Here is a 27,798-nt window from a genome sequence, read left to right on the forward strand (position 1 = left end):
TTTGGGTTGCAATATAGGCGTTTTTCTCTTTCGATTATAAGCAGGAAAGTAGGTTAATCCTCTTCAAGTACGTTTCTCTCTTTGTTAACTTATTAGAAGATGAATTTCTTGCAGTTTCTTGGATGTATTACCTACCTTTTTATGTCTTTCACATTATCTATAGGTCGACACACTGAAGAAGTATTAACCATTTTTCTTCTCACATTTTGGAGAATAATTGTAAGCCACGTTGAAGTCAAGAGTCCGAATGCAGAATACAAGTGTTTTAGTAAAGTAAATGTACTTATTTCAATACATAAAATATTAAAAAATCCAATTAGTATTATTTTCTTATCATCTAAAATCACAATTTTTCTACTGTTATAAATACTTTTCAAATATGAATCATAAGTTGCATCTTTTACATTCTTTCTCACCTTACCCTGATGCTTTAATTATCCAATTTCCTACTGCATCCATTTATCTCTGAGCAGCAAACACATACTGCATTTTATAAATATAAATGGAAATGAACATGAATATGTTAACTAGGTAAACAAAGAGGTGCTGGGTGTCTTGCAGCAGCAGAAAGACACAACAGAGAGCAGATACCGAAAGTCCAAACAAGTCCTTTAGTCAAACAGACCCAACGTGGCCATGTTTTGCCAATTAGGCTGCATCAGGTGTAGAGACACAAAACAGCTAACCAGGGGCAGAGAAGGCTTAGCTCAGGTAGCTCAACTGACCATCCACGATGACTTCAGTATCAGTTTCCTCACAGGAAGTTGAGCATCAGAGGTATGGTATGAGCAGCTGCCTCTGGTTAGCTGTTTTGTGTCTCTACCCTGATGCAGTCTAATTTGCGAAACGTGGCCACGTCGGTTCTGTTTAAATAAAGGACTTGTTTGGACTTTCAGTGTCTGCTCTCTGTTGTGTCTCATGAATATGTTAACTTAAAGTAATATCATATATAGTAATGCACTTAACAGTGAAAAGATTCTTACTCTCATTTATTGTATCAGCTCTTGAAATACAGTTTATCATATATGTAGCCTCTAATTCCTAATGACATATAAGATTTCATAAATCCACAAGAAACAGAGTTGCATATTCACTCACCTGGTCTATCTCATTGAAAACACTAGTAAAACTGTCTTACTTCAGATGCCAGATTTTTCACCATGTATAATCCTCAGAGATTTTGCACAATGAAACCTTGTCTGTTTTATTCTGTTTTCTCAGATTCCAAAATTATTGAACTAATTATTAGGCCATTAGCTCTCATTAACTTCTGCTGACTGTATATGTCAAGCAAGAAAATACAAAGAAAGGGATAGAGCAACTTTTAACTTTTTGAAAGTTGCTGGGTGAGGCACTGATGAGCTTGTAAGTGCGATGTAAATAACAAAGACATTTTTGGAAGTTTGAAGTGTTTTACCCTCTTCTTATATTTCTAATGAAATGAATACCACTACTGAATAAATCACCTTCGTTCTAGTCCCCCACACAACTATTTCCAGGTTAAAGTATCTCTGTATAAGACTAGACAGTTCCCTTCTGCTTTAACTGATTTTTAAGAACTAAAGCATATTATTGTTCTCAGTAACTGCTATTTAATTTACAAGCCTTTGAAACTCACCATAAACAAACCTAGAAGCTAAAAATGGATGCAGTAAGGCTCTACAACAGTGGAGTGGGCAGATTCTGTGCACCATAGGGTTCCACTTTTGCAACAAGAATTATTAGTGAGAACTCTGTTTGCAAATAGCACACACTATTATCAGCAAATGAAAAAAACACAAAATGTGCTTTTTTATCTGCTTGTTTTTGTTTGTTAACAACATACAATGGCATGAGATATGTTGTTTGGCATTTTGCTGTGTGCAAATAACAACTCATTCCTAGAGATAAATTCTTAAGAAAAAGTATGTTCCATGGTCCTGGGATAAATCTGAAGCAGATTAGAAGTCAATGTAAAGTATGGACAGGCAAACCAAACTGAAACAGAAAACTGCTTAAAGAATGTTTCACACTGGTTAAAAAAAAAAAAAAACATTAAAAACAACTGAAATGGAAAGATCACAGTTGCTGCCACCTTTCCGCTGCCTGATCTCACCAAGATCTGCACTATTGAAAATTGTAATTTAAACAAAGAGAAGTGCAGCATAGGACCTCTGAACCTCTATGAGCTGCACTCAAAAAGAACAGCCATGTTCCACCTTTAATGCAGTCAGGAAGTCTTTGTCCTGGGAGCAGATGAGGATCCAGGAGTGCATGGATTTGAGGACCCTGCTATGGTTTCCTTTCTGTTTTTTTGAATGAAGGTTCACCAATGACTCTAATAGTCTTGTGTTAGCCCTGGATTGCAAAGCCAAGATTGGGAGAATTTAAAGCTGGTGGGCTACAGGTGTGATGAACTTAGGAATGGAGACTTTTCATTAAGGAATGAAGGGCCCTTTTACAAATTGGCAGTAAGCCCAACACGGGCCAATTTCGAGCTACTGCCAGCCCAACGTGGGCACAGGCGGTAGTTCCAGCCCCAGCATGCACCATTTCCTGCACTGGGGAAAATAGGGCTCAATTTTTTGGCATGATTAACTGGCAGTAATCAGGCAATGCCGCATGCTACCCAGTTACCACCAGCTTAGTGTAGGAGCCCTTTCCACCACCTCAATGGGTGGGGGTAAGTGCTCCCCCTCCATGCATGGCCATGCAGTAAGAGCAATCTTACTGCATGGCCATATATTTTTGCAGCCTGTATCTAGATAGATAGATAGATAGATAGATAGATAGATAGATAGATAGATAGATAGATAGATACGGAAATTGATTTTCATACCCTACAGAGAAGCATTAGTACCTGATCACTGAACTATCTCACTGACAAGGGGTTAACATTGTCCACATGACTGCCTGCTAACTTCAGACAGCTTAAAGGAGTCTCCATGTGGTCTAAAATCAATGGGCCTCACAATGGAGAATGTTTCCATGGATGACGGCTAGTTAAATATGCCAGTTTCTTAGAGATATATGTCCTGTTTACTAACATGAGGTATGTTTTGCAGCTACCAGACAGTAATTGCCAAAATTTGCATCTGGGTACTGCAAAACTGTGGGGGGCATTCCCACTCCCAGCATTTTTGGGAAGGCTGCCATTCAGTTAATGCACTGAAAGAAATTGCTATCATATGCTGATTGTACAACAGATAATGCACAATGTAGCTATCTACACCTCTTGAAGTGGGCATTAGCTGCTCTGCCTTATCTGTATGATAGTAGTTAATGTGCTGTACTAACCTCTGCACTAACTGTAAGGTGCAATCCCCACCCATTCCCCATCCATCCCCAACTCCTTTTCCCACTACTTTAAGGGGCCTTTTACTAAAGATTAGCGCATGTTATCTGCAATAGGTCCCATAGGAATGAAATGGATCCTGTGGCAAATAACTCAAACTAACCTTTTAGTAAAAGACCCCCTTAATGCAGAATTTGGCATGCATTAATAGTCAACATGCTACTTAAACTGTTAGTATGCACTACTGATTACTTTAGTACATGTTAATTTCCTTGCTAAATAACTAACACAGCTTAGTAAATAGGTCCTAAAATACATGGTAAGGAAGGAACGAGCACTGTTATAACACAGCAGGCTTTGATACTTGTATATATTCTTTTCTTTAAAAAAAAAACTGGACACTACATTCTTCCAAAAAAATTATTTTGAGGTCTGTACTTTGAATGTGCAGATAAGAATTTGAAATACTGCATTAAAGAATGGGAGAATCCAGTCAACAGAATCCCAATGCACATATAGCACTATTTAATTACAGCCACAGCTGTCTCCTTCTTCTGGTTTGGATGGGTTGCTGTGATTTCTGTACATAAAGAGTACCTCATTTTCAAATTAAGTTGCTATTACTTGTACCTCCACCTTGCTGTATACAGGAATGGTGGGTAATCAAATTTGAATACAGAAAGAAAAAAAAAGGAAATTATGCTTGAAGGGCAGTCCTGAGTTGCAAGGTGGGTGGCTGGTGGATGTGCTGCCAACTCGACCTGCTTTAGCCCTGAGCCTCGCCTGGGGCCAGGAAGCTCTGGAGATGGTTGAAATAGGCAAGGACAGCAGTCAGTTTTCCCCTTCCCTGTCCATCACTCCCCATACCAACTGAGCAAGGGCGATCCAGGCGCCCACAAAATACAGCATAAACCCAATCTGCCAATTAGATTCAGGGCAAGAGTAAATAGAAATAAGATGCCCCTAGGTATAAACCCTTTCCTTCCCACTTTAAGCCTCAGTAGGCATTTTAGAATTTATATTCAGGTCAGATGTTTATATTGTTGTAGAGTTAACAATACTACAGTACTAGGTGCTTGTTTCATATTTTCCTACAGTTTCTATCCTTTTAGTAGCCTGAGATGGAAAATTGAAGATCTGAATTCAAATTGTTGCATTACATTCATAATTATATGAGAACGAAGTAAAACTCCAGATAGACTTGTCTGAAAGCCTTGCTTTCTGCAAATCAGGTCATCAAATCCAAAGTTTTGTGCATGAAGTTAAGTATTATCACATAACCCCCACTAAAACTGTGTCTATGCTAGATATCCCTGTAAAAGGGATACTGCTAAAGTACTTGCGTTCTACTAGTAATAAAACAAAAAATGAATTATTTATTCCCCTGGGTCTTACTCCACTATCTGATATGAATTTTCTCTAAGGTTTCAACAGTTCCACTAAGAATTCCCTTGATAAGAACAAGATAGGCTTCTTATTGAGGGAGGAAAATAAATGCATTCCCAATTTAAAGAAATAAAAAGCAACTCGCTTACTTTCCTAAACTAGGTTACAATATCTAGAAATTGATGTCAAATGATGTGCGAGCCATGAGCGACGAGAAACTTGCGTTGGATTAAATTCCAACCAGAAATCGTAACCGTCCTGTAAGTCTTCTCTGAGATTTGGGGAAAGGTAAATAGCTCATTGAAATAATCATTTGAAGAACTTTTTTTTACGGCTCATTGCAATATTTGTTTTGTTTTTCAGTTGCAAACTCCATTCATGGGGTTAAATTCTAACACGTAGTTTATTCCCAGAGCAGGGACATACAAAAAACTTAACAACTTTTTGACTTGCAAAGCAGTTTTGCACTTTAAAAGCATAACAACCCTTAATATTGCAGCAAGGAAAACATTACACATTAATGCATGTGTTTCAAGTAGGCACAAACACACTCTAAACATATAAACTATGCTATATATGTTATATAGCAATAGACACATAGTATAAAGCCATGCTTCTTTTTTTTTTCTCTTTTTTTGTATTGATTACATTCCGAAAGACAGTTCCACTAAAATTCCTTTCTACTGACAGTTATTTCGAGAGGGGGATACTATAATTTGGGAGTGCTCTAAGACTTCCGTAAGCATATACTCGCAAACAACAATAAACTGATTATTCAGGACCACATTAAAGAATCGGAATACTTCAGGTATTGCTCTTTTCGGTATTTTCAGACGTCTGGAAAGTTGCTTGTATATGTTGTAAGCGGTGCAGTCATTATACACTTTAAATTCTATCTAGCAACAACCGTACTTCGTAGCTAATTAGTCAAGGCATGACATCTTCTTCATTTAAGAATCTGGATGAACTAGATAGTATCACGTGTATGATTTTTTTAAAATTGTCTTCAGTTCAGCGCTTAACTGCGCTCCAGTTGATATGTACGAAATGTGATTGTTATTTTCTGCTCACAGTATGCTTTAAACTGAATAAAGCTAAAATATATTTACAAAATATATAATATCCTCCAGCAAAATTGTGAACTGTTTTGAACTTATTTCCATTTTGCGGCCCCTCCCTTCGAAATAAAATATAAACCATAAGGTTATGGGGGAAAAAAAAGTGCATTGATAAAGGAAGAAACCTCAATTCTGTGTTACATGTCTTTTATTATATTACAGGCCAGTGTGGGATGGATCAATCATCCATAATCAGGATTAAAAGACTCTATTTAATGAAAAATCTATTAGACTCTTCTTTCGGACACGAATGTTGCCTAATAATCAATAAACAGCATTTAAAAAAGACTCCAGACACGTTTCTAAATTAGAATAAGAAAAAAAAAGCCCTTACATCTCTGCATGTGTTAAAACTAGTGTAAAATACTGAAACCCTCGATCGATACGTATAAATATTTAATATTTAGGGGAGGGAGTGGGGGAGGGGCACACAAATTGAAAACCATTATCACTGCAAGTAATCTTGTGATTAACACAAATATCCTTTGGATTAAAGAGCTTGAAAAAAAATGGACACAGACTGACATTACAGCTCCAGAGAGAACCCGGTCCCACAGAAAATGTCTGAGAGGACACTATCAGAGAAATAACATCAGTCAGTGTATCATATGAATGTTTATTATAGCTCTGAATTAATCACTAGAGAAAGGATCATATTTATGGCACATCATTAATATATTAAATGTTGAATTAATGACTCTAAAAAGAGTTTAAAATTAGCGTAGTGACCCTTTTATCTTGATTTTCGGGTAGAAAAGCGTTTCAGACTGGAGCTCTCAAAATGGCCTTCCCTGCACAAATCCTAAAACTCCAGTTAATAAATATATATTATCCTCTAAACTTCTTAAAACAACCCATGGATAGATATTCTCAAATACTGCTAAATTCGGGTAATTGATTCGGAAGAAAAAAAGTAGCATCTTGATAGTCTCCCCAGGGATAAGTATTTGGTCTGTTCCCCTTGCTCTGTAGCATTTTCTGCCTAAGTTATATTACTCTATGGCTATTTGTTAAAACAGTGGACGGGGTGTTATGGACACTATGAGAATAGGCAAACTAAATATTTTTTAATTGTAGTAATATGCTCGTGATACGAAAACATCGGAAGATTGAATGTCTAAGAATCGGACGAAATGCAGTAAAGTTTAAGCAGACTTACTTCTCTAAGGCTTTTGAATAGGTAGCAAAGAATAGCTTTATGGAACAATATACTGGGGGGGGGGGGGGGAGGAAGTCTGTGTATAGTTGAAAATCCCTTGACATTTCATTTTAGGACACTTTTGTGCTTTTCCGGAACAACGGGGATGGGCAAATCTGAGGTGAGAATACAGAATACACTAATAGACAGACAAACACATGCACATTTATATACAAAATACGCCGAAAATTCAGGACGCAAGCAGATGTTTTGCATACTGCAAAGTATAGAGAGCAGGAAGAGCTATGGTGGTTGGGTGCAGGACAAGGCGTAAGGCTGATAACGCTCAAAGACACCCAATGCACATATCCTTGTGTTTTATGGAAAAGACTAGATAATTAGTGAAAAATCAAAATAGAACAAAACCCAATGCTCTAGAACGACCAAAATAGTTATTTCATCTACTGCAAAGTAGTAAAAGTTAACGGGGAACGTTAAGTTTGAACATTTCAATGGGAAGGGGTTGGGGGAGGGGAGGAGGAAGTAGTCGATAGAGGAAACTAAGAGCACCCAACCTTTTATAGCTAGGTTTCATTCTGAACCGAAATTCGACTGAAGCCCAAGTGTCTGATTTTAGTATAATCGCAGTGGAAGACTGACTCTCTTTTAGTCGGTTCAAGTAAAGAAAAAAAAAAATCATTTTTGTTTTCACTGAGAAACTAACTTGATTAATTTGCGTAACTGAAAAAGCAACCAGATCCTGCTTAGGATCATATCTGCTCCACTTTCAGTTTCCCCTGGGTCCTGTGATACGATAGTCATTTTGCTGTGATAAGGTGATAAGTCTGAACTTGTTCAGAAAAACCACTCTAATTTAATATCAGAGGCACAACAGGGCCCCTAATGCCAGGCAGGAGCTCCAAACGTCTTTCAAGTACACGTGTAGAAAAGTTTTCAAGACAAAAGCAGCTAATACTTTTTAAACAAGATTTCTGCATCTCTTTCTGACGTCTCGGTTTTCACTCGTTTCATGCAGAATGTAGCGAGCACTGAACTTAAAATCGAATTTCCGTGGGGAAAAGTCTGTCATTAAAAAAATGATAGTAAAAGTGTTCCATTAAAAAAATAAAGTTAAGATTATTCTACTTTCCCGACTTTTTTTTTTTAATTAGCTTTGATAAGTGGTTTCAAAATATGAGTGACATATGTCAATGAATATGTCAAAATGGTAGTGAGCTCTTTGGTCCCTCACCTATTGCCATGTTTTTTTTCTCACCAAAATAACACGACTTGGAACATGATATTTAGCTCGATATGATAAAGAGTTCCTATGATCTTTCTGTTGAAGAGGGGGGGGGGGGGGGGGTCTAGTGTCCAATGTTCCTTGGTACAGAGCAGAGGCAGAGGAACCCTAGGCCTCAGGTGTATGGGAATGGAAAGTAAACACGATAGAAGGCTCGTTTGAGCAGAGGACATACTTCATGCAGTGGTTAAAAAATATCACTTTTTTTTTTCGCAATTCCTTGCTTTCATATGCACCAACTACTCAAAGTTAGAGAAAGAAAATCATTCGGACCATTAAAAAAAAATTAGTCTAATGACCAAAAACCCTGTATTCTGCTCTGGAGATGAATCCTATATATAAAAGTCCTGTTCTTGTTACAAAAAAAAAAAAAAAATCAATATCATTTCAAAACAGCCTAAAGCAAAGTTAAACATTATGTCCTGGATTCTATATATTGTGCCTTAATTTCTGCACAGATATCAAAGCATATTCTACAACAAAGCACATATCTTAATTGGTTAACTATCTAATCAGCACTGTCAACTGGATTGTTAATAAGCAATTATCAGTACTAATTGGCATTAATTAAGATTTACCTGCACAGCTCACTAAGCTATTCTGAAATGAGGTGCACTTAAATTCTAGGTTGAAAAGGGGCATGACCATGGGTGTGGCATGGGTGTTTCTGAAATCTATGCAGTTGTTATAGAATATACCTGCTCTGCACCTAATTTAAGTATCGAGATTTTCACCATGTAAATGGCCGTAAATAAATTTGGTCATGTGGAGAGACACTCAGTGTATTCTGTATACCACAAGGAAATTTAAGCCTATTCTATAAAATATAAGTATACTTTAAAGAATATGCCTAGGCATATTTTTCCCCTCATGGATTTTCAGGTGCTATATATAGAATCTTTCCCTGTGTTCCAGATCAGTTGTAGCTCAATGAAAGCAGGCAGAGCTATATTGGAAGAAAAGAAAGTTACACCTAATGTACTGGGAGAGCAATATGAATGTTTAAATATAATTACATATCTCAAGATGAAAAGTGATGACCAGAACCCAGGCAGTCTTCATTCTTGGAAGCCCGCGACTCCTCTTGGCACTCTGTTTTAGATCTAAATATGTTGTTCAGAGAAAGAAAGCCATAGGCTATATGGACCTCTTGTTTGTCTAAATCTGTGGCAGATATGTAAACCAGTAATTACAATATGGCTATTTTGTGCATGTAATAGTGTAAAAATATTGTATGGAATTTATTGTATAAAGCTCTCTCTCTCTCTCTCTCTCTCTCACACACACACACACACACACACACACACACACACACACACACACACACACACGTGATGAGTTTCTTAATTTGGAAGGCTTACCAGTCACTTATGATACAAGAGGAAACATTGTAATATATGTAAGACATATTGATTAGCTTGCTTTCAAGTGACCAAGTGGTGCCCCCTCCCCCATTTGTGTGGGAACAGTGATTTTGAAGAGGAATGTTTTGCTGTTTTCTTTCCCATTGTGTTCTCTGCAGCTAGAGGACCATCCAGATTAGTTAAATAAATGATGCCTTTCGAACTACGAAGACAAAAAAAAAAGTGGCACCGTATTTCGATAAAAACTTTTTTAGAAGATGGGCATGATAGTTGGGGGAGGGGCTGGCGAAGTGGCGACTAAAATGCCAACTTTATTTCAAGACCGAAGTACTGTAGAGATTCAGGTGATTCACTGCGTTGCTTTCATTTGATATTTATTCCTTGTTCGAGAGATTATGATTAACCCGTAACCGTTTGATTGAAACACCTACCCACTACCAAATAAATGAAATGTGCATCACTATCTGGTATATGCCTTAGACGTCTGTACAGAAAATATTTTAACTCTAAATATTTTTTTGAAAGTTGCATAAAAGACACGTGTAATAAAGCATTATCTACCTTCCACCTTCTAACATTATAACTATTATTATTATTGGTGTTTCTGCTGCTGTTGTTGATGATGAATTGCGTTTCACCTTAATATCAGCTGCATTGCAAAAAAAAAAAAAAACAAGCTTATGGAGGGCAAATTATTATCGAGTAATAATTACTCACTGGTTGCTAAGAACGCCTTTTAAGTGAACGCCATCTTCACAGAATGTTGCTATTTTTTTTCTCTCCTTTTAGATTTGACTTTATTCAGGCCCTTTACATTCCTAAATGAAGACACGAGGATGCCAAACAGTGATGAAATGAAAAGAAAGCCAATTGCTGGACTGAGGTGGGGAAGATAGCTGCTAGGAGTCCGCCTGCCACTGCGGAGCACTCAGTAATTGCTGGAGACAGGGAGAGCTGGGGGTTGGGCTGTGGTAACCATGTATAAATAGTGTGATCTCAAATTGAAAGGCATAAATAACAGCAGGAGTGATCTAACCTTATGCAGCCTATCTTCGACGTGCAACAATTAGAAAAAAAAAAAAAAAGAAGCTTGCAGAGGGAGCATAGATCTCTTAGCGAAAACAAAACCAAAGTGGATTGTCTGTGGATAGATACTGTCAAAACCACCGGGCAGCCATGGAAGAACTTACAGCTTTTGTATCCAAATCATTTGACCAGAAAAGCAAAGAGGGCAGCGGCGGCAGCAGCAGCAGCACCAGCAACAGCAGCAAAAAGGAGACTATCACATACAGGGAAGTTTTGGAGAGTGGGTTGGCTCGAGCTAGGGAGCTGGGAAACTCTGATTCAAACCCCCAGGACATAAGTGAGAGCAACAGCCATTGTTCAGTCCATCTTTTCAAAGACCACGGAGAGGATGACAAAGAGAAACTTAAAGACTTCAGCGCAGGCAGGGTGTCGGAAGGTAAGCGGGCACGAAATGCTCCTGTTGCCAAGTTAGAATATCCCCCACCCATTGAATTCACTAAGTAATAAATGCCCATTTTCACCTACGAAATTATTCATTTTCTTTCCTTACCGACGTCTCTCAAAACAAAAAAATGTACTGTAGGTTTTCGATTGCCAATCGACTGTCTTTGCTCAAACACAGACCAGGTAACTGTTTTTGTTTTGTTTTGTTAATTTGACTGCAGAAGAATACTGCCTTTAGTGTATTCCGACGGGTCATTTCCATTTCAAAGGGAACATATTTTGTATGTCATAAATATTTCTTTCTAATTGGGAACTTTCTAGTGCTGTGATATTAAAAAGCGAGGGCTGATACTCTATGGAAGAGTATCCCTTCCATACACTAGTAAATAGACTGCTGTTCCTTGTAATGCAAAACTTTCAACAAAGATTATTTCTTCAAACGTTTGCCGTTTGTTCTTTCACTTGAAAGGGGAAGCAGAAAAGAAGGGCTACATAAAGGAATTGATAAAATACATAGGAAATGCAAAAACCTAGCCTTGTTTGATCAAAAGTGTGTGTGTGAGAGAGAGAGAGTATTTAAGACGAGAAACTCAGGGTTATTTTATTGTTATTGCTCTGTTTATATGTGCAGCTTATGCAGTACAGTATAAAGGCCTCAGAGAGGCAGGCCACCCCTGAGACAATCATCCCTGAAATCCTTTTGTATTTTACAGGTGTTTCTGTGGCTGCAAGTCATTCAGCCTTGTCAGTGTCATCTCCAGTCCATTCCTACCCTTATTCTTTCATTGGCGCACCATTCTGCTTCAAATCTTGAGGTTAGGAATACCTGCAGATTTCAAGAGGACTTTATTTCCAATAGATTAAACAGGTGTCCTTTCTCGTTCTCCTGTCCCTCTCAGTGTTTCTGCACTTGTGATGATCCTCAAACTGAAAATGAGTGAGCCTACACGTTAAAGCTGTAATTCATTAGTTTTGATTACACTGGTGTGTTCGAATGTTAAGAAAGCAAGTTAAATTGTGTGTGTGTGTGTGTGTGTGTGTGTTCGCTTTAAAAGTAGAAAAGGAAAAGGGATAAGAGAAACTAAGTAAGAATTTGAAACCTTTCTTTGCAACAGTTAGCAAAGTATAGGTTACTGGTCCACATGCCCAATATTTCAAATATTGATTCAAATGTGTAAATGGGGTATTTATGTAGATATTAATTAATTTTGCATTAATATATTTATGCATCCGTATGCCCATTTAAAATCCTAGTGAAAATAAATGCGGAATTTGCGTGTGCTAATTATTTATATAATTATTTAATCAATGTGTAAACAGTTTAGATATATTTAATCATTTTATAAAATAAACGGGGGCAATCAGATTATCTAGATATGCCTTTAAAAACGTTTGGCGTGTATTTGAATCTGGCCTAATAAATGGGTAAGACATGTCCTGGTTAAGCGTGAAAACAGACTGTTTTACACAGCAGATTTTGGCAACAGTGATGGCGAAATTGATTCCGGCAGAATTAATACTAATGGGTTATGGCCCATAAATTATACTTCTGTGAAAACTCAGACTGTTGTACAAAAGCAATAACTCAGCTGTTGTATTTTAGTGTTTTGCGATATGCAGTCCTTGGGATTTCGATTTTTTCTCTGTGTTTGCGGCTAGCTTGTGTCGGAAGCGACTGTGATAGGTTTTTATAGTCAAGGTACTAGGATATTAAACTTTATAGTGAAGATAAAAACTAAAGGATGATTAACCGATTAGAGCTTTATATGACTTCTTTGAACACGTGGATGCAATTACAGATGAGGAGGGTTTTTTTTAACAAACAAGGTTTCCTGAGTTTTCTTATTTCCGCTGTATACTTCAAGAGTGGTAACAATTCCCGCCCCCCCCCCCCAAAAAAAAAACCCCAGCATCAACTTGAAAAAGTATTCGCCCAGTTTAAAGGTTTTCATTATTCTTGGTGTAAACGTTTTCAATATGGTGTGAAACAGTAGCTCTTATACAGCCCACGGTTTTTTCAGCAAAGGAGAAACCAGGAAGAAAACATCTGCTGCTTTTTTTTTTTTTTTTTTAATTACGCTGTCTTGGTTCTGGATTTTTAGTTTTGTCTGTTCCCTTTTCACACTGTATGATTAACAGTTTAGATGTTTTAAATGTTTTCACTCATGCCCAGTTCTGGCTCATTCCTATCTCAGACCTCTGCACTTTCTAAGGCGGTGCTGCCCTTGGACGTGGAGTGATAAAAGGCGGGGGAAGTGGATCGGGGCAGAGGTCGAATAGGTTTATTCCTAATTAGACTTCTAGTTACTACGTTCAGAGAAACTTCGTTCTTCGGACTGAAATATCACAATAACATAAATATATAAAGAGATACATTTATAAAACGTTCACACTTTTCTAATGTGTCTGCAAGAATTTTAGTTCTACTTTTCCGGTATTGCTAACCAATGCAATTAACAAGTGAAAAGTTTCCGCTTTAAAGCAAACAAAAAAAAATTTTCTGATAAACTTTCTCAACATGTGAATCGACACGTTGCAGTTTTTCATTCGTCTACAATTTCTAGTAACTTTTATATTTTAACTCAATATAGCGTTCTTCTCGATATAGATTTATGTTCGATTGATTTAAAAATGATTTGGCTGGGGAAATATATATGAAGAATTTAGCAAACCATTTGTCTAAAAATAGTTTTGATTATTTTCTAGTAAATGGAACATTTCTGACGACCTTTTGAAATACAGAATTAATCAGGATTAATACATGTTTCGTTGTCAAAGAAAACATTGGTCGTTATATACGCAGGTCAATACGTTGATGTAAAATAATAATAATATTGCATAACACACACATATAAATGTTTTGGTTTCCTTTAATTATAAGCATTAAGTATGCAGTGTGGCACTATTTGCCAGATTACATGTCTCAACCTGAACGTATCTGTTTTTGTCTCTGCCTTTCAGTTAGAGCTGTGCATTAATATCACACTACTACTGCGGGATCGATTGAGAGCACTTTATATAGGCCACATCATAGGACGCATCTTACATTAACAACAATTAGAAGAGCAACAAAAAAATATGCTCTGAGCCGTTTGGGACACTGTCTAAATACTATTTTGCCCTCTAATTCTTAAAAGACCCAATCGCTCTCTCGCTCTCTCTCTCTAGTTAAACAATACTGACTGTCTTCAAGTAGAGGGAAATTTTTGAGGGCTTTTAACTGCTTTCCTTTTTACCTCCTTCTCCCCCTTCCCACAGGAATTTATGACTGTAAGGAAAAGCGGGATGACGTGAAATCAGAAGATGAAGATGGTCAGACAAAGCTCAAACAGAGAAGAAGCAGAACCAATTTTACTTTAGAGCAGTTGAACGAACTGGAAAGACTTTTTGATGAGACTCACTATCCTGATGCCTTCATGAGAGAGGAGTTAAGCCAGAGACTCGGTCTGTCTGAAGCTCGGGTGCAGGTAGATTGTATTTTTTTGGTCGTTATTTTACCATATTGTTGCAAAACATTCTATGTTTGTTAATTTTGGATTGGTGTATCCTCCTTACAATGAATGAACAGGTTCTACAAACCCCACACACTCTCTTTAGTAAACATATCATTACATTTTATTATGGATTCAATGAATTATAAAGGATCACAAATTAGTTTTTGAAAAGTATTGTTGTATAAATAAAAAATATCACTATGCTACAACAGGTCTGTCTGTCTGTCTGTCTGTCTCTCTCTCTCTGAGATTTTCGGTGTGTCTTCTCTCCCTGTGGCGATGCTATCTGTCTCCTAAAACAGTCGGTCTCAGTAGAGGCAGGTTGATGAGTGCTTGGGGGCTGGATTACCCTAAACCGGGGCAAAACGTCTCCAGCTGATCTGCCTGCCAGGGCTATAGATTTATGATGCTGAAGTCTGTACCACCTGGTTTGTCTGCATAGACTGTTCAGAGTTTTAATAATCTTTAAAATGTAATCACAAAATCAGTATTTATTGATTTGGAAGTGTTCGCCCTTCACAAGAGGTGAAGTAAAACTGCATCATAGCTTTGTCTGTCAGGGAATGGAACGGGATAGCCCCAGAATGGGAAGGATGGCGACACAGTTATAAATAGGAAGGACATTGAAAGATAAGGGATAACACAGAAAGGACAATATCAGCCTGTAGATTGTTGAATGATGGAGTGCAAATACAAGACGATAATTACCACATTTTTGTTAGAAACGATAGGAAAACAGCTTTTCACACAGAAGTCCATCCTTTGTAGGAAAAATGATTATATTGGGCATGAACAAATAAAAATGCAACTACCTATATAGAAAGATCCTGACTTTTATCACCAACAGGACAATTCCATACAGGATAATACAACTCACATAGTTGTGGTTCCAACAGAGATGTCATGTTATTGTGTTAATATGCATTTATTTGCTAATTTATCACAAGGAGAAGATACTGTTGGGGAAAAATCATCCCCTGCAGTATGATGAAATGTAAAGGGATTGAATCGGCCGTTTACAATCGAGCATAGTCGTATAGATTGGCATATCCTTATTTTGCATCCCTGATATAAGGAATTAAAGTCATGCTTCTCTTGATCTCCTCCTTTCTTTTATAAATGTGGTGTGAAAGAACCAGATATCAGGAGAAAATCGCGGTATTTCAGCACAATACTGCAAGGTTGGAGAAACGTTAGGGTCGCACTGAAGATTGATCTAACCGCACCATCTAAAATTAATGAAAAGATTAAACTTTTGCTGAAGGGGACGTCAACTTTTATGTCATCTCCTCTGCCCTGCTGCTTCGGCTCTGTAATATCTTCCAGGACCTTGATGTACTGTTTCTATAAAATTAAATTACTGGTAATTTAATTCTGCACTCCCTTCTTTCAGTACTTTATTACTGAGTAACACCTTAACAGGCTGTTGGCTTTTAAACGCTCACAGACCGTGAAATACCAGCAAACAAGGGGGGGGGGGGGTGATACTGACCCGGGCGTGAAAAAGCCCCCCCCCCCCGCGCCCCCAAAAGAGAACAAAAGAAAAAGCAACATGCCATAGAGAGGAAATAAAGAAAGCAATCATCTTTATTTTTGAGAGAGAAGAATTATTAAAAAAAAAAACCCAATGAAAAATACACAGTTGTAAGACATGTTTTTAAAAAAATTATAAAAAAAGGCAGAAAGCCTGGACACTACGATACTGTGAGAATTGACTTTATAATAGTTCTCATGGCACAGTGTGTTTCTTGTTGTTAAAGGATATAGTTTCAATTTAGGGGGAAATTTGCTGTAAATAAATTGAAGCTGCAGTGGGTAGCTGGTCCTGATTAACCTTTTATTTTTAGTGTAGGACTTGAAAGTCATACCACCCAGCTGTCAGGGTTATAATTGAAAGTTATGAAACTATAGCGAGGAGCAGGCAGTAATTCAATTACAACAAATATCTTTGGGTTTATGGTGCAGGGCTAAATTAAATGTCATTATTCACTGTCTCTAATGGAAATCAAAAGGAAATCAGATTAGAGTATTTGTGAAAGAAATCACTGAGTGATCCTTAATGAAGAAATAACTGTCTAAAACAGTGTACTGCGCTTTACTTAGCATATTCATGGTTAATTGGAATTGATTGTGAATAACGCCAAGCTTGATTTATTATCGTTTAACAGACTGGCTAATCCATCACTTTTACTCCTCATAACCTGATTTTTGGCTAGCTGAAGGCAAAATGTGCCTTATTTCCTGGGTCTAACTATATTTTTTCTTTGAAAGGTGATTTTTATGCTGTACATCAAGACTGCTTACATGGGTTTTTAACTTCAGCTGTTTTATGTGTGTAAGAAGTGACATCGATTGACTCCTTATTCTGATAATGGCACTAACATGGTTTTATGAAAATCTGATTGCTATTTATTTTTTTTCCCTCTGTGTAATTTTCTAATTCATTTCATAATTTGGAGGAGCTGGGAACAAGGCAGAAACAAGTTTTCAATCTTGTTTTGATATCTGTGTGTGTATATAAGATTTTTGGAAAGAGGAAGCCAGATTGGGTTTAAGGAGATAAATTCCATTATAAGAACGATGAACAAATAACCCTTTTTATTTCTGGAAGAAGTATTGAGATCTCTACTAAAAGAATGGTTAAGAGATCTTAGAAAACATGTCTGGTATATGGAGTAACACACCACAAGGAAGAATAGGATCTCGCTGGCCTTCACTACCGAGTAAAGTAGGCCAGTTCTGTACACAGCTTCCCTAGGTAATTAATGCCTTCAGAAGATTTTCTTTGCACTAATTACTCCATTGTAAATGACCATCATTAAGGCGAGTCAAGTAAGGTTGGAGGCAAATTTGATGTGGGAAGTACATTTAGTATTAATTAACCGTATGATCACTTGGCAAGCTCGCTCGAAGGACATCAAAGGATGAAGGTATTCATTGAACTCTAGATTTGAACATCATTGCAAACCAGTTGTTTTTTCCCCCAAATTATTTAGGCACTAAAAATTGTCAAACTGATGATACTATGTAGTTAAGAAAGGAATGAAAGCATTGATACAACAGTATTGATAACTCCTAGGATAAGATTTACTTTTTTCTTCTTTAGGAAGTTTTCTGAAATGATGTAATCCTAATTCCTAGTTTCAAAAGTGAATACATTTTAGCCTATTGGAACAGAAATTTAAGAACATTTAGGGGGTCTTTTAATAAAGTGTGCTAGCGTTTTTAGCTCATGCTACAAATCAGCTGAAACTAAAGGCCAGATTCTATACATGGCACCTGAAAACTTTATGCGGAATAAATTTCCACCTAAGCGTATTGTTTAAGCAGCGCCTATATTTAGGTTCGGTATTTAGAATATACTTAGTTGATATCACAGTGTTTAAAACTATACATATCCATTTACACCAAAGGAAATGTGGAATGAATGCTGGCATGTAGATTTATTTATTTATTCATTCATGACATTTATACCCCACATCAGGGGCATAGCCAGACTTCGGCAGGAGGGGGGTCCAGAACCTGAGGTGAGGGGGCAATTTTAGCCCTCCCTGGTACCGCCGACCCCCCCCCCCCCCCCCGCTGCCACCACCACCAACAACAACTTTGACCCCCGCCTGCCGATAACCCTCCCCCACCATCGCCATCGCCGTCGCCTACCTTTGCTGGCGGGGGACCCGAACCCTCGCCAGCCAAGGTCCTCTTCCTTCGTTCTGTTTCTGAGTCTGACGTCCTGCACGTTGTACTTGCAGGACGTCAGACTCAGAAACAGAATGAAGGAAGAAGAGGACCTCAGCTGGCGGGGGTTAGGGTCCCCCGCCAGCAAAGGTAGGAGACGGCAGGTTGGCGGTGGGAGGAGGGGTCGAGAGGGTTGTCAGCAGGGGGGTCCAGGGCCAAATCTATGCCCCTACCCCACAGCCCAAAATAGATTCAAGTTCAATGTGGCTTACAAACAATTAGTGAATAAAATATTATAATGTACAGAATATAACACAAATTACATTAACTTCAAGAAGTAAATTAAGGCAATTTAGTTTGCACAAGAGCATATTCTATAACAGTGAATGCAAATTTTGGAATGCCCACGAAACACCCATTTCTCTGCCTATAACTACACCCGTTTTTGGCTGTGCACATTAACATTTAGGCACAGTGCATAACAGAATATGTATAGTGAGTTGTGTGTGTAAATTAGTGCTCATTGGTTCTCATGAAGAACTGTTATCAATGCTGATCAGCTTGTTAAGCCAATTGAGTTGCAGACATAGTTATAGAATATGCGTAGATTTCGGTGCAGAATGCTAGGCGCGACATATAGAATCTGGGGGCAAATGCTGAGATGCCCATAGGAAAATAATGGCAACTTGGCTTTCAGTGCCTGCTGATTTTTAACACGAGCTAAAAACGCTAAGCGCACCTTAGTAAAAGACCTCCTTAAAGGGGAAAGTTATTAAGGTGAGCTACCGTTAAGAACCTAACTTGTACTCTTTTAGCATAGGTCCTATTTTATGCAATGAGACCTAGGGCCCTGTTTACTAAGCCGCACTGTAGACATGCTAACGTTTTTAGCATGCGCTAAAAATTAGCACACGCTAACACTAGAACCACCCATAGGAATATATGGATGTCTCTAGCATTAGTGAGTGCTAATTTTTAGCACACTCTCTAAAAACGATAGCGTGCCTAAACAGGTCCCTTATGAAGTGGTGGTAAGCCCAACGTGGGCTTACCGCTCATTAAAAGGGAAGTATCACTGAGCTACTACAGCAGCCGCAGTAGTTCCCTCCCCCTGTGCATGCCATTTCTAGCGCTGATTTTTGTAGCGCAATATGTACCCAGTGGTAATTGGGCAGTGCTGTGTGCTTCCTAGTTACCGCTGGGTTAGCATGGGGAGCCCTTACTGCCACCTCAATGGGTGGTGGTAAGTGCTCCCCCCAGTAAAATAGCCATGCAACAAGTGGTTCACTTGCCACATGGTCATTTCTTTAAGAAAAGGTAATCAATAGAAATAAAACAAATTATCATTGAAATGCTTTGATGTTCCCATGCATATCTCCGATCCACCCCCACCCTGTTAGACTGTCAATGAAATGCTTTGATGTTTCACTTATATATACTGTCATCTACCACAGTTGCTTATTTCCGATCTGAGGAAGAAGGGCAACCTTCGAAAGCTAATCAAGAAATATATTGTTATGTCCAATAAAAAAGGTATCATATTTTCTTTTCCATGTTTTATTTTGTTTTATTTCTATTGATTACCTTTAAAAGTGGACTAACACAGCTACCACACTTCTACTTTAAGAAAAGGGAAACATGTTTTTTACCGCTGTGGTAAAAAGGGTCCTTAGCGCATGTCAAAAACACGCACCGACACCAGCGCAGGACTCCTTTCACCACAGCTTTGTAAAAGGACCCCTTACTTACTAGTAACCCAGGTTTAACAATAAAATAACCCATTTTAGTGTAATCAAAGTTAATAATTTCTCCCCTTAAGTGGAAAATGTATTTATTTAGAACTCTTGCCATAGCCCATAAAACTTGATCAAAGAATTTGTTAGCTTAGTTGTATACATTTTTATGAATATATTTTCATTATTTCATACCGCACATGAAATATATGACTTGAAAGCAAAAACAGCAACGACAAAATTACTGGTTAAATAATACAAAATGTGAACTTTTTTTTGTGAAGGAAAAATGTCTGTGCAAAAACGCTAGTTATGGAAGAGGATGGGATGTTTGACCACGGAAATGCAAGACCTGGAAAGATGGATCTTAAAAAAACTTGTTTATTGATGAAAAAAGACTTTTTTCATCAAAAAAACAAGTTTTTTTAAGATCCATCTTTCCAGGTCTTGTATTTCCGTGGTCAAACATCCCACTCTCTTCCATACCTGTGTTCTTCCGTGGGACATTCGAGTTCTCCGCTGAACAGCGGATTCTTTTGAACAAAAACGCTATCCTGTTACTCCAGTCTTGTCTTTCTGTCCTTGAAGACGTATGTGTTCTGAGCTACAGACAAAGAAAACATATTCTAGAGACTGTCTTAGAAGTATCATATCATCTGTATAGAGGAAAAATAAAAGACTTAAAAATTAAATTCATTAACAACATTAAAAAAATCATGTTCAGATGTATTATTAAGTTGGTTCATTGTCAGTTACAGCACAAAGTACTGTATACTACTGTCATTTGTCAAAGGACGTTCATTAAAGATGTTTGAATGCTTTCCATATTTCCCGCTATCCCTCTCATCACTTCTCTCTTTTTTTTTTTCTTTTCAGGTCTGGTTCCAGAACAGAAGAGCAAAGTGCAGAAAACAAGAAAATCAGATGCATAAAGGTAAGTACAGCAGATTCCTGAAATAATTTTAATTTTTCTTCTGTCTCAGTTTGTGAGATACAGGGTACGGAGGAGGTGCTCCAGAATACAAGGGCCTAGAGGTACACACTAATCTACACCTTGGGCTATCTCTAACATGAAGAGTCAGGTACCCCTGAGATGTCTCTTGTCTGAAATTGACAGGCCTTGTTTTGCCTTGCAGGTGTGATCTTGGGAACTGCCAGCCATCTAGATGCCTGCAGAGTGGCTCCATATGTGAACATGGGGGCACTGCGAATGCCTTTCCAACAGGTAGTTACTTTGTTTTCCAACTTATTCTTTTTCATTATGGTTGGATTAGCATGAGTTTGAAACATATGTAGGTGCCTACGTGCGTCCAACGTGCATCAATTTGGAACTACTACCTGGCTACTGTGTGGCCCGGACAGTAATTCCATTTTTTACACGTGTCGGAAAATACTTTTTATTTTCTGGTGCGTGGCGCTAACTGGGCGGTAATCGGCATTGTACACGCACTGACGATTACCGTCCAGTTAACGGGTGAGACCTTACTGCTAAGTCAATGGGTGGCGGTAAGGTCTCAGGCCCAAAATGGATGCACGCCAATTTTAGTTTTGCCGCACATCCATTTTCGGCCAAAAAAGGCCTTTTTTACAGGTGCGCTGAAAAATGGACCTGTGTGCATTCAAAACACGCGCCTACACTAGCGCAGACCATTTTTGGCATACCTTTGTAAAAAGGACCCCTCAGTGAGAGTTATTGAATGTCATTTTCAATGAGTGCACACTATGCATGAAGAGTGCACAATCTTTGCAAAGGAGGTGATTGCTTTAAGAGTGCACACTGTTTCACAATAGCTCATGCATGCGTAAAACATTGTGCATGTGCAGAAAAGTGTACCATCTCTGCTAATAGTGCATATGGTTTATGAATAGTACACACTCTTTGAGACAAGTTTGCACTCTTTCAAAAGAGGCTGTGCACTCTTAACGGCATTGCTCTCGTAATTTAAAAAAAAAAGAATGCCCCACATTATTTTCAAACAAAATGAGCATTCCTGTAAATGACATAGGAAAAGACACAACATGAAATTCTTTGAGCTGCACACTCCATATGCAATGAGTTGACATTCTGTCATCAGAAATCGAGATGTGGCAGAGAGTAAATCTCTTATGCTAGCCAGCTATGTTATTTCAGGCAGTTAGGGCCTCTTTTATCAAGCCGTGCTAGCAGCTCCTGGTGCAGTAATGCCGACAAAGCCAATTCACTTTGAATGGGCTCCGTTGGCATTGCTGCGTGGGAACCACTAGTGTGACTTGATAAAAAAGGCCCTTAGGCCCTGATGATCAAAAATAAATGCGGGCCCTAGAGGCCCTTAGTGCTGTACTAATGCCTGCATTTACCAGTGCAGAATGATCAGATGGGTCTACCTCAGCAAACAACACGTGCACCAAGCCTTAGCGCAGATAGCATACGAATGTAGTCAAGCTCATTTAAATGAAGACATTTTGTATTCTTCTCCAATGATCAGAAATGAGAACCTGAAACAAGGGTGCCGCACCACTGCAAAAGAATAATGTCAGGTCCGAGCAGGCGTTAGGGTGTTCGAAGAGAGAATTTCTCCTGATTCTCATGTTTCTCTCATTCTTTCTGCATACCGGTTTTGATTTGTTTGGGAAGCAGAAGGAAGCCCGTGCAAGCCCTTGAGTGCTTGTTGTGAGAAACAGCAGACCCGAACGTGAAGCACACATTGGCGTTCTTGTCCTGCATCTAAATTTAAAGCGGCCATGCTTAAAAACAAAACAAAAACAAAGCACGCATTAGCATCTGTTACTTGCATCTAAATATAAGCATCCGGAACAAAACATTTTTGAATGCTTATATTTAGGCCGCAGAAAACAGATGCCAATGTGTGCTTCACGTTCAGGTTTTATCAGGCACATGCGCACAGGAGCTGAGCTTGCCACTAAACTCTTCTGCGCATGCGCCAAGCACAATCCTGTACTCCCTAATGCTCAAGCTGTGAGCGTGCCTATAATTACATCTTACTAGCTTTGAGCATTAGGGCATTGTTGTTCTGCGCTGTTCTGGTTGTATTTTTATAGCGCTAATCAGAATAGCACCAGAGCTTTGATCATTGGTCCCTTAATGAGGCATATTTCTAGAGGCAGGTAGATGGTTTTAAAATGTACCCCTCTGTTTACTAAGGCGTGCTAGCGGCTGCCTTGCTCTAATGCAGCATTTTGAACGGGGTGTGTTGGCATTGCCATGCTGCAGCCGCTAGCTTGGCTTAGTAAATGGGGGGGGGGAGGGGTTACTTAAGGAAATGGCATGTGAAGAATATAACATTATATTTCCCATTCACTTCCTTAAGTCTCATTTGCATATACACTAATTATTAGCATGTTCTGTATATGCTGAATGTCTTCTGTCCCTGGTTTAACATGGTCACTAAACCATTATTCCATTCAGCCCTTGCTAAATGGTTTTAGAGTGTACTCTAAACTTTATTGCTACGTCCCAAAGAGTTATTGTCTTGTGAAACAAAAGTCCCTCCCAAAGTTAATATCAGCACCTGACCCTCAAAAATTTAGCACCACAAAATACCTTTCATTGTTGCTAAATTAGTTTTTGTTGAATATGTAACTTTCCTAGAGCAAGCACCTCCTTAGATTAAAAAAAAAACATATTTCAAATGGTCAGGCTTGAGCATTTGTTTTTCTTAATTTAGTAAATGGAGATAATTTATAGGTCTGTGTGTACAGTGCAACTGCTTGGAAGGGGGACAGTGAACCAAATTTCAGTTTTTGAAAATCTCAGAATTCCTGCAGCCCCATTTTGCAGTATGCTTAAGCTATTTCATTTCAAAACAACCAAATAGTTTTGCTACAAAGAGACAACTGTATTTGAAAATCAATTATTTCTTTCACCTTATTTCTTGAAGTAAATTGCTCTTGCACATGGAGGTCATCTGATTCCCTGAATAGATACGCATATACATTATTGGCACTTCTGTGGTACCTTGTTATAATATAACTAATAATATAACTGTAACAAAAAAAAAGCACCAAAGGCCTCCAGGACTGAGGATAGCAAACACATATTTATCTTCAGACCTGACACGAACTGTGTTTCAGCATCAATGCCTGCTTCAGGGGTTGATGTAATAGCTTTTCAGAAAAAAAAACAACAAAAGCCTATCTAAAAGAAGAAGATGGTCCAGATACACAGTTCAGAAAATATTTCAAAATACTTCAGAGATACAATACTGACAGCAGTATGCCACGCAATTCACAGAAGGTGCTCTGACACAGGCATAGATGCCGAAACATGGCCCGTCTGGTCTGAAAATACAAATTTGTTTGCTATCCTCAGTCCTAGAGGCCCTTGGTGCTTTTTTTTTTTTTTTAATTGTTGGTGAACTTTCTGAGCTTTGGTTCCCTCTCTTTGGGGCCCTTTTACTAAGCTGCGTAAGCGTCTACGCGCGCCAAAATGGAGTTACTGCCCAGCTACTGCGTGGCTCTTGTGGTAATTTCATTTTTGGTGCGCGTCCGATACGCACGTCCAAAAAGTAATTTTTTATTTCCTGCCATGCATATCGGACGCACGCCAAGTAGCATATGGTGCGTGTAGTTCATTACCGCCCGGTTACCATCTGAGTCTTTACCGCTAGGTCAATGCCTGGCGGTAAGGTCTCAGACCCAAAATGGACGCTCGGCAATTTTCATTTTGACGCATGTCCATTTTCGGCAAAAATTTTAAAAAGACATTTTTTTACAGGTGTGCTGAAAAATGATTCTGCGTGTGCCCAAAACACACATCTACACTACCGCAGGCCATTTTTCAGCATGCATTTGTAAAAGGGCCCCTTTGTGCTTCTGTTATTATGTAACTGCAAATCAATTTTTTTCAGAGCATTAAACTACCAGTAAATATGGGACTCGTGTTAAGACAGGAAGTGTAACCATGTGCTAATGGTATTTTATTGTATATTGCACCATTTTTAATATTTTAGCAACAGATTACTATATCATTCAGAGTTGACATAAATTAGGCAATAATAGACTGCATTCTGAAAGTGAGCTATCAGAAAAAGAGTTTTATATATGATTGGGGTGAGTGACAAAAACATGTGGGTCAATATCCGTGGACCATTTTAGACTCTTTAACCTTTCCCTTTTTTTCTTTTTTACCCTGTTCCTTCTATCCTATTTAATTTGATTGTATTTGTATAACCTCATCAGTACATTGTAAGCCACTTTGTGCCTGCAAAACTGTGGGAAAAAGTGGGATATAAATGTGCTAAAATAAATAAATAAAAATATTCAAAGCAATTTAACGAGCCAGAAATGGCTACTGGCTGGATAAATTGCCTGTTCAGGGCCAACCACTCATTTTCAGTGGTATTTAATTGGTTAGTGCTGCCAAAAAATAACTGGTTAATGCCAGGTTAACCACATAAATAGGACTGCATAAAAGTCAGTCCTATCTTTGGGTTCCTTTTACTAAGCGGTGGTAAGCCCAACGTGGGCTTACTGCGCGCTATACAGGAAGTACTGTCAGGTTACCGCAGCAGCCCGGCGGTACTTTCCACCCCTAACATGCCGTCATTTCCAGTGCTACAAATGTATATATTTTTGTAGCAGTCATCGAGCAGTGCAACTTGCTGCCTGGTTACCGCCGGGTTAATGCTGGAACCCTTAAGGGCTCCCCCCCCCCCCCCCCCCGAAATTGCTGTGTGGCAAGTGCTTTACTTGCCGCCTGGTCATTTCCTGTAGGAAAGCAAGACTTCTCTTTTACCAGCTGAGGTAAAACACACGCGAACGCCAGTGCCTGCCCCCTATAGCTGAATATCACATTTAACTGGCTATGCATTAGCTGGCTCTGGAAACCCTGAAGTTCAATACCGGAGTCCAAAGATGGACCAGTATTAAATTTACAGGTTTAATGCCGGTGGTGGTCAATAAAATGCTGATCACCACCGGCTGAATATCGGGTCCAATGTTTTTTGAATACAGAACAAAAGTACTTGGGAGTCTCATAAAAATTTATGAATTCAGACACTTTGGGGTCCTTTTACTAAGGCACACTTGAAAGTGGCCAGTGATGTGGTTAGCGTATGGGTTGGTCACATGCTCTGGTCACTTTCTAGTGTGGCAGAAAAATAGACACAGTCGGCTTTAAAAAAAATGTTCACGTGTTAATTTCCCCATTAGCATGTAGCCATTACCACTGGGAGCCCTTACTGCCACCTATTAAGGAGGCGGTAAGGGCTCCGTTGGTACTCCTGTGCTAATTGGGTAGCACATGGCAATGTGCCCACGTTACCTGATTTGCATAGGCATTCCTACTCTCCACCAACATACATGCCTCCTGAAGCAAAAAATAAAAAATATTTTTTTACCATGGGAGTAGCGCACAAATTACCACAGGGTGCCTCAACATGTCCTGCAGTTGTGCCCTTTTAGCACACAGTAGGCACTCGGTAGGGCTACCGTGGCTTAGTAAAAAGAACCTTTTGCTAGAACATACTTCTCTTAGGCAAAACATTTTTGCTGGGGTTTACTAAGCCACTAGTGTGGCTGGCTGTGTGCTATTTATTTATTAGGATTTATTTACTGCCTTTTTGTAGGAATTCACTCAAGGTGGTGTACAGTAAGAATTGATCAAACATGAGCAATAGACAATTACAGCAGTAAAAATATTCAAAAACAATACAAAGTATGGCATGGTATACCAGCAATGTCAACACAATACGTAATATAACATTATAAATGATAGCGAAGGGTAAAGCAAAGATGTAACATATAGAAGGGTAAGAAAGTATGAAGAGTTAGAAAGTAAGGTGATTGAGTTAAAGAAAGTTGCACATGAGGTCAGAGAAATGGTTAAATGTTATCTCAGCTAGGGTAGGCGTGGATAAACATGTCCTGCTGCAGTATATGCAGCCTGAGTACTCCTTGTGTGTGTGTGAGACTAATGCGTTAGTTACTTCTTCCAGTTAGTCCTGACACGCCCATTCACTTGAATTAGCACTACTTTTAATGCAGACGATAATGACAATAATGATGATAAAATATTCTTTGCTATATGGAAATCAAGTGTTTCATAGATTCCCTCAATCAAAAGCTGCAGACCCAATCCAGAAGAGATCAGTAATATTTCAACCTGGCCTAATTGGAAGGAACAATCTATTTCCTGTTATGTAGCTGTTGAGCATCCTTTTAGCTGCCCTGGATTAATAACTCATAAGCATGCATAAGTGGCAGTCATTTTCAAAAAGCAAAGTGGATTTAATTATAGAGGAATAAGGTTGCTGGGATTAAAAACGTTAACAGTTGCATCAATAGTAGTTGTACTTTTACTTTTTACTCAAAAAGTATTATAATAGGCAATAACTTTTTAAATTTCACTTAATTAAACATTTCAATGTGTTTTTCATTGTAGTTTTACTTAAGTAAAAGTTAAAATAATGTATATTTTATTAAGTACATTGACTTAGTACTTTGAACAACACTGATCAATAAGTAATTCGGACTTCAAACACACTCATTCTAACTCCACAGACTAACATAAACCAAGGGTTCTCTGATTTTTCATTCACTAATGGAGTCCCAAATTCCACAGCCACACTAAAAAAAAAAAAAAAAAACCCACACCATAACCGGTGCACACTGATCAGAATGTGCCACACCCCCAAACAAAAAGTCATCCAAGTAATGCACAATGAAGGAAGATCCAGATTTTTGCTCTGTCATCCAGTGGACAAAGGAGGAAAATGCTTCAAAATATAAACACGTAAGAGATCATCCCATGGCATACATCTGCCAAAAAATAATTGATAATCAAAATAAAAACCCAATAAATGAAAAGACTCAGGATGCACCGGAAACAAACGGAAGTGCT

The 27,798-nt window shown here is 38.5% G+C and overlaps 1 protein-coding gene across 2 annotated transcripts in view; it reads left to right on the forward strand.

Moving 5' to 3' along the window:
• The first annotated feature begins 10,759 nt into the window (after positions 1-10,759).
• Positions 10,760-27,798, forward strand: part of LOC115468054 (short stature homeobox protein) — a 42,661-nt gene continuing 25,622 nt past the window's right edge. For both annotated transcript variants that reach the window (XM_030199572.1, XM_030199571.1), the window contains exons 1-4: positions 10,760-11,045; positions 14,312-14,520; positions 20,835-20,892; positions 21,095-21,183. In XM_030199572.1, coding sequence (XP_030055432.1) covers positions 10,760-11,045; positions 14,312-14,520; positions 20,835-20,892; positions 21,095-21,183 — 642 coding nt within the window. The remainder of the gene's footprint in view (positions 11,046-14,311; positions 14,521-20,834; positions 20,893-21,094; positions 21,184-27,798) is intronic.

Source organism: Microcaecilia unicolor, chromosome 4, assembly GCF_901765095.1.
Source record: "Microcaecilia unicolor chromosome 4, aMicUni1.1, whole genome shotgun sequence".
In the NCBI taxonomy this organism is placed as follows: domain Eukaryota; kingdom Metazoa; phylum Chordata; class Amphibia; order Gymnophiona; family Siphonopidae; genus Microcaecilia; species Microcaecilia unicolor.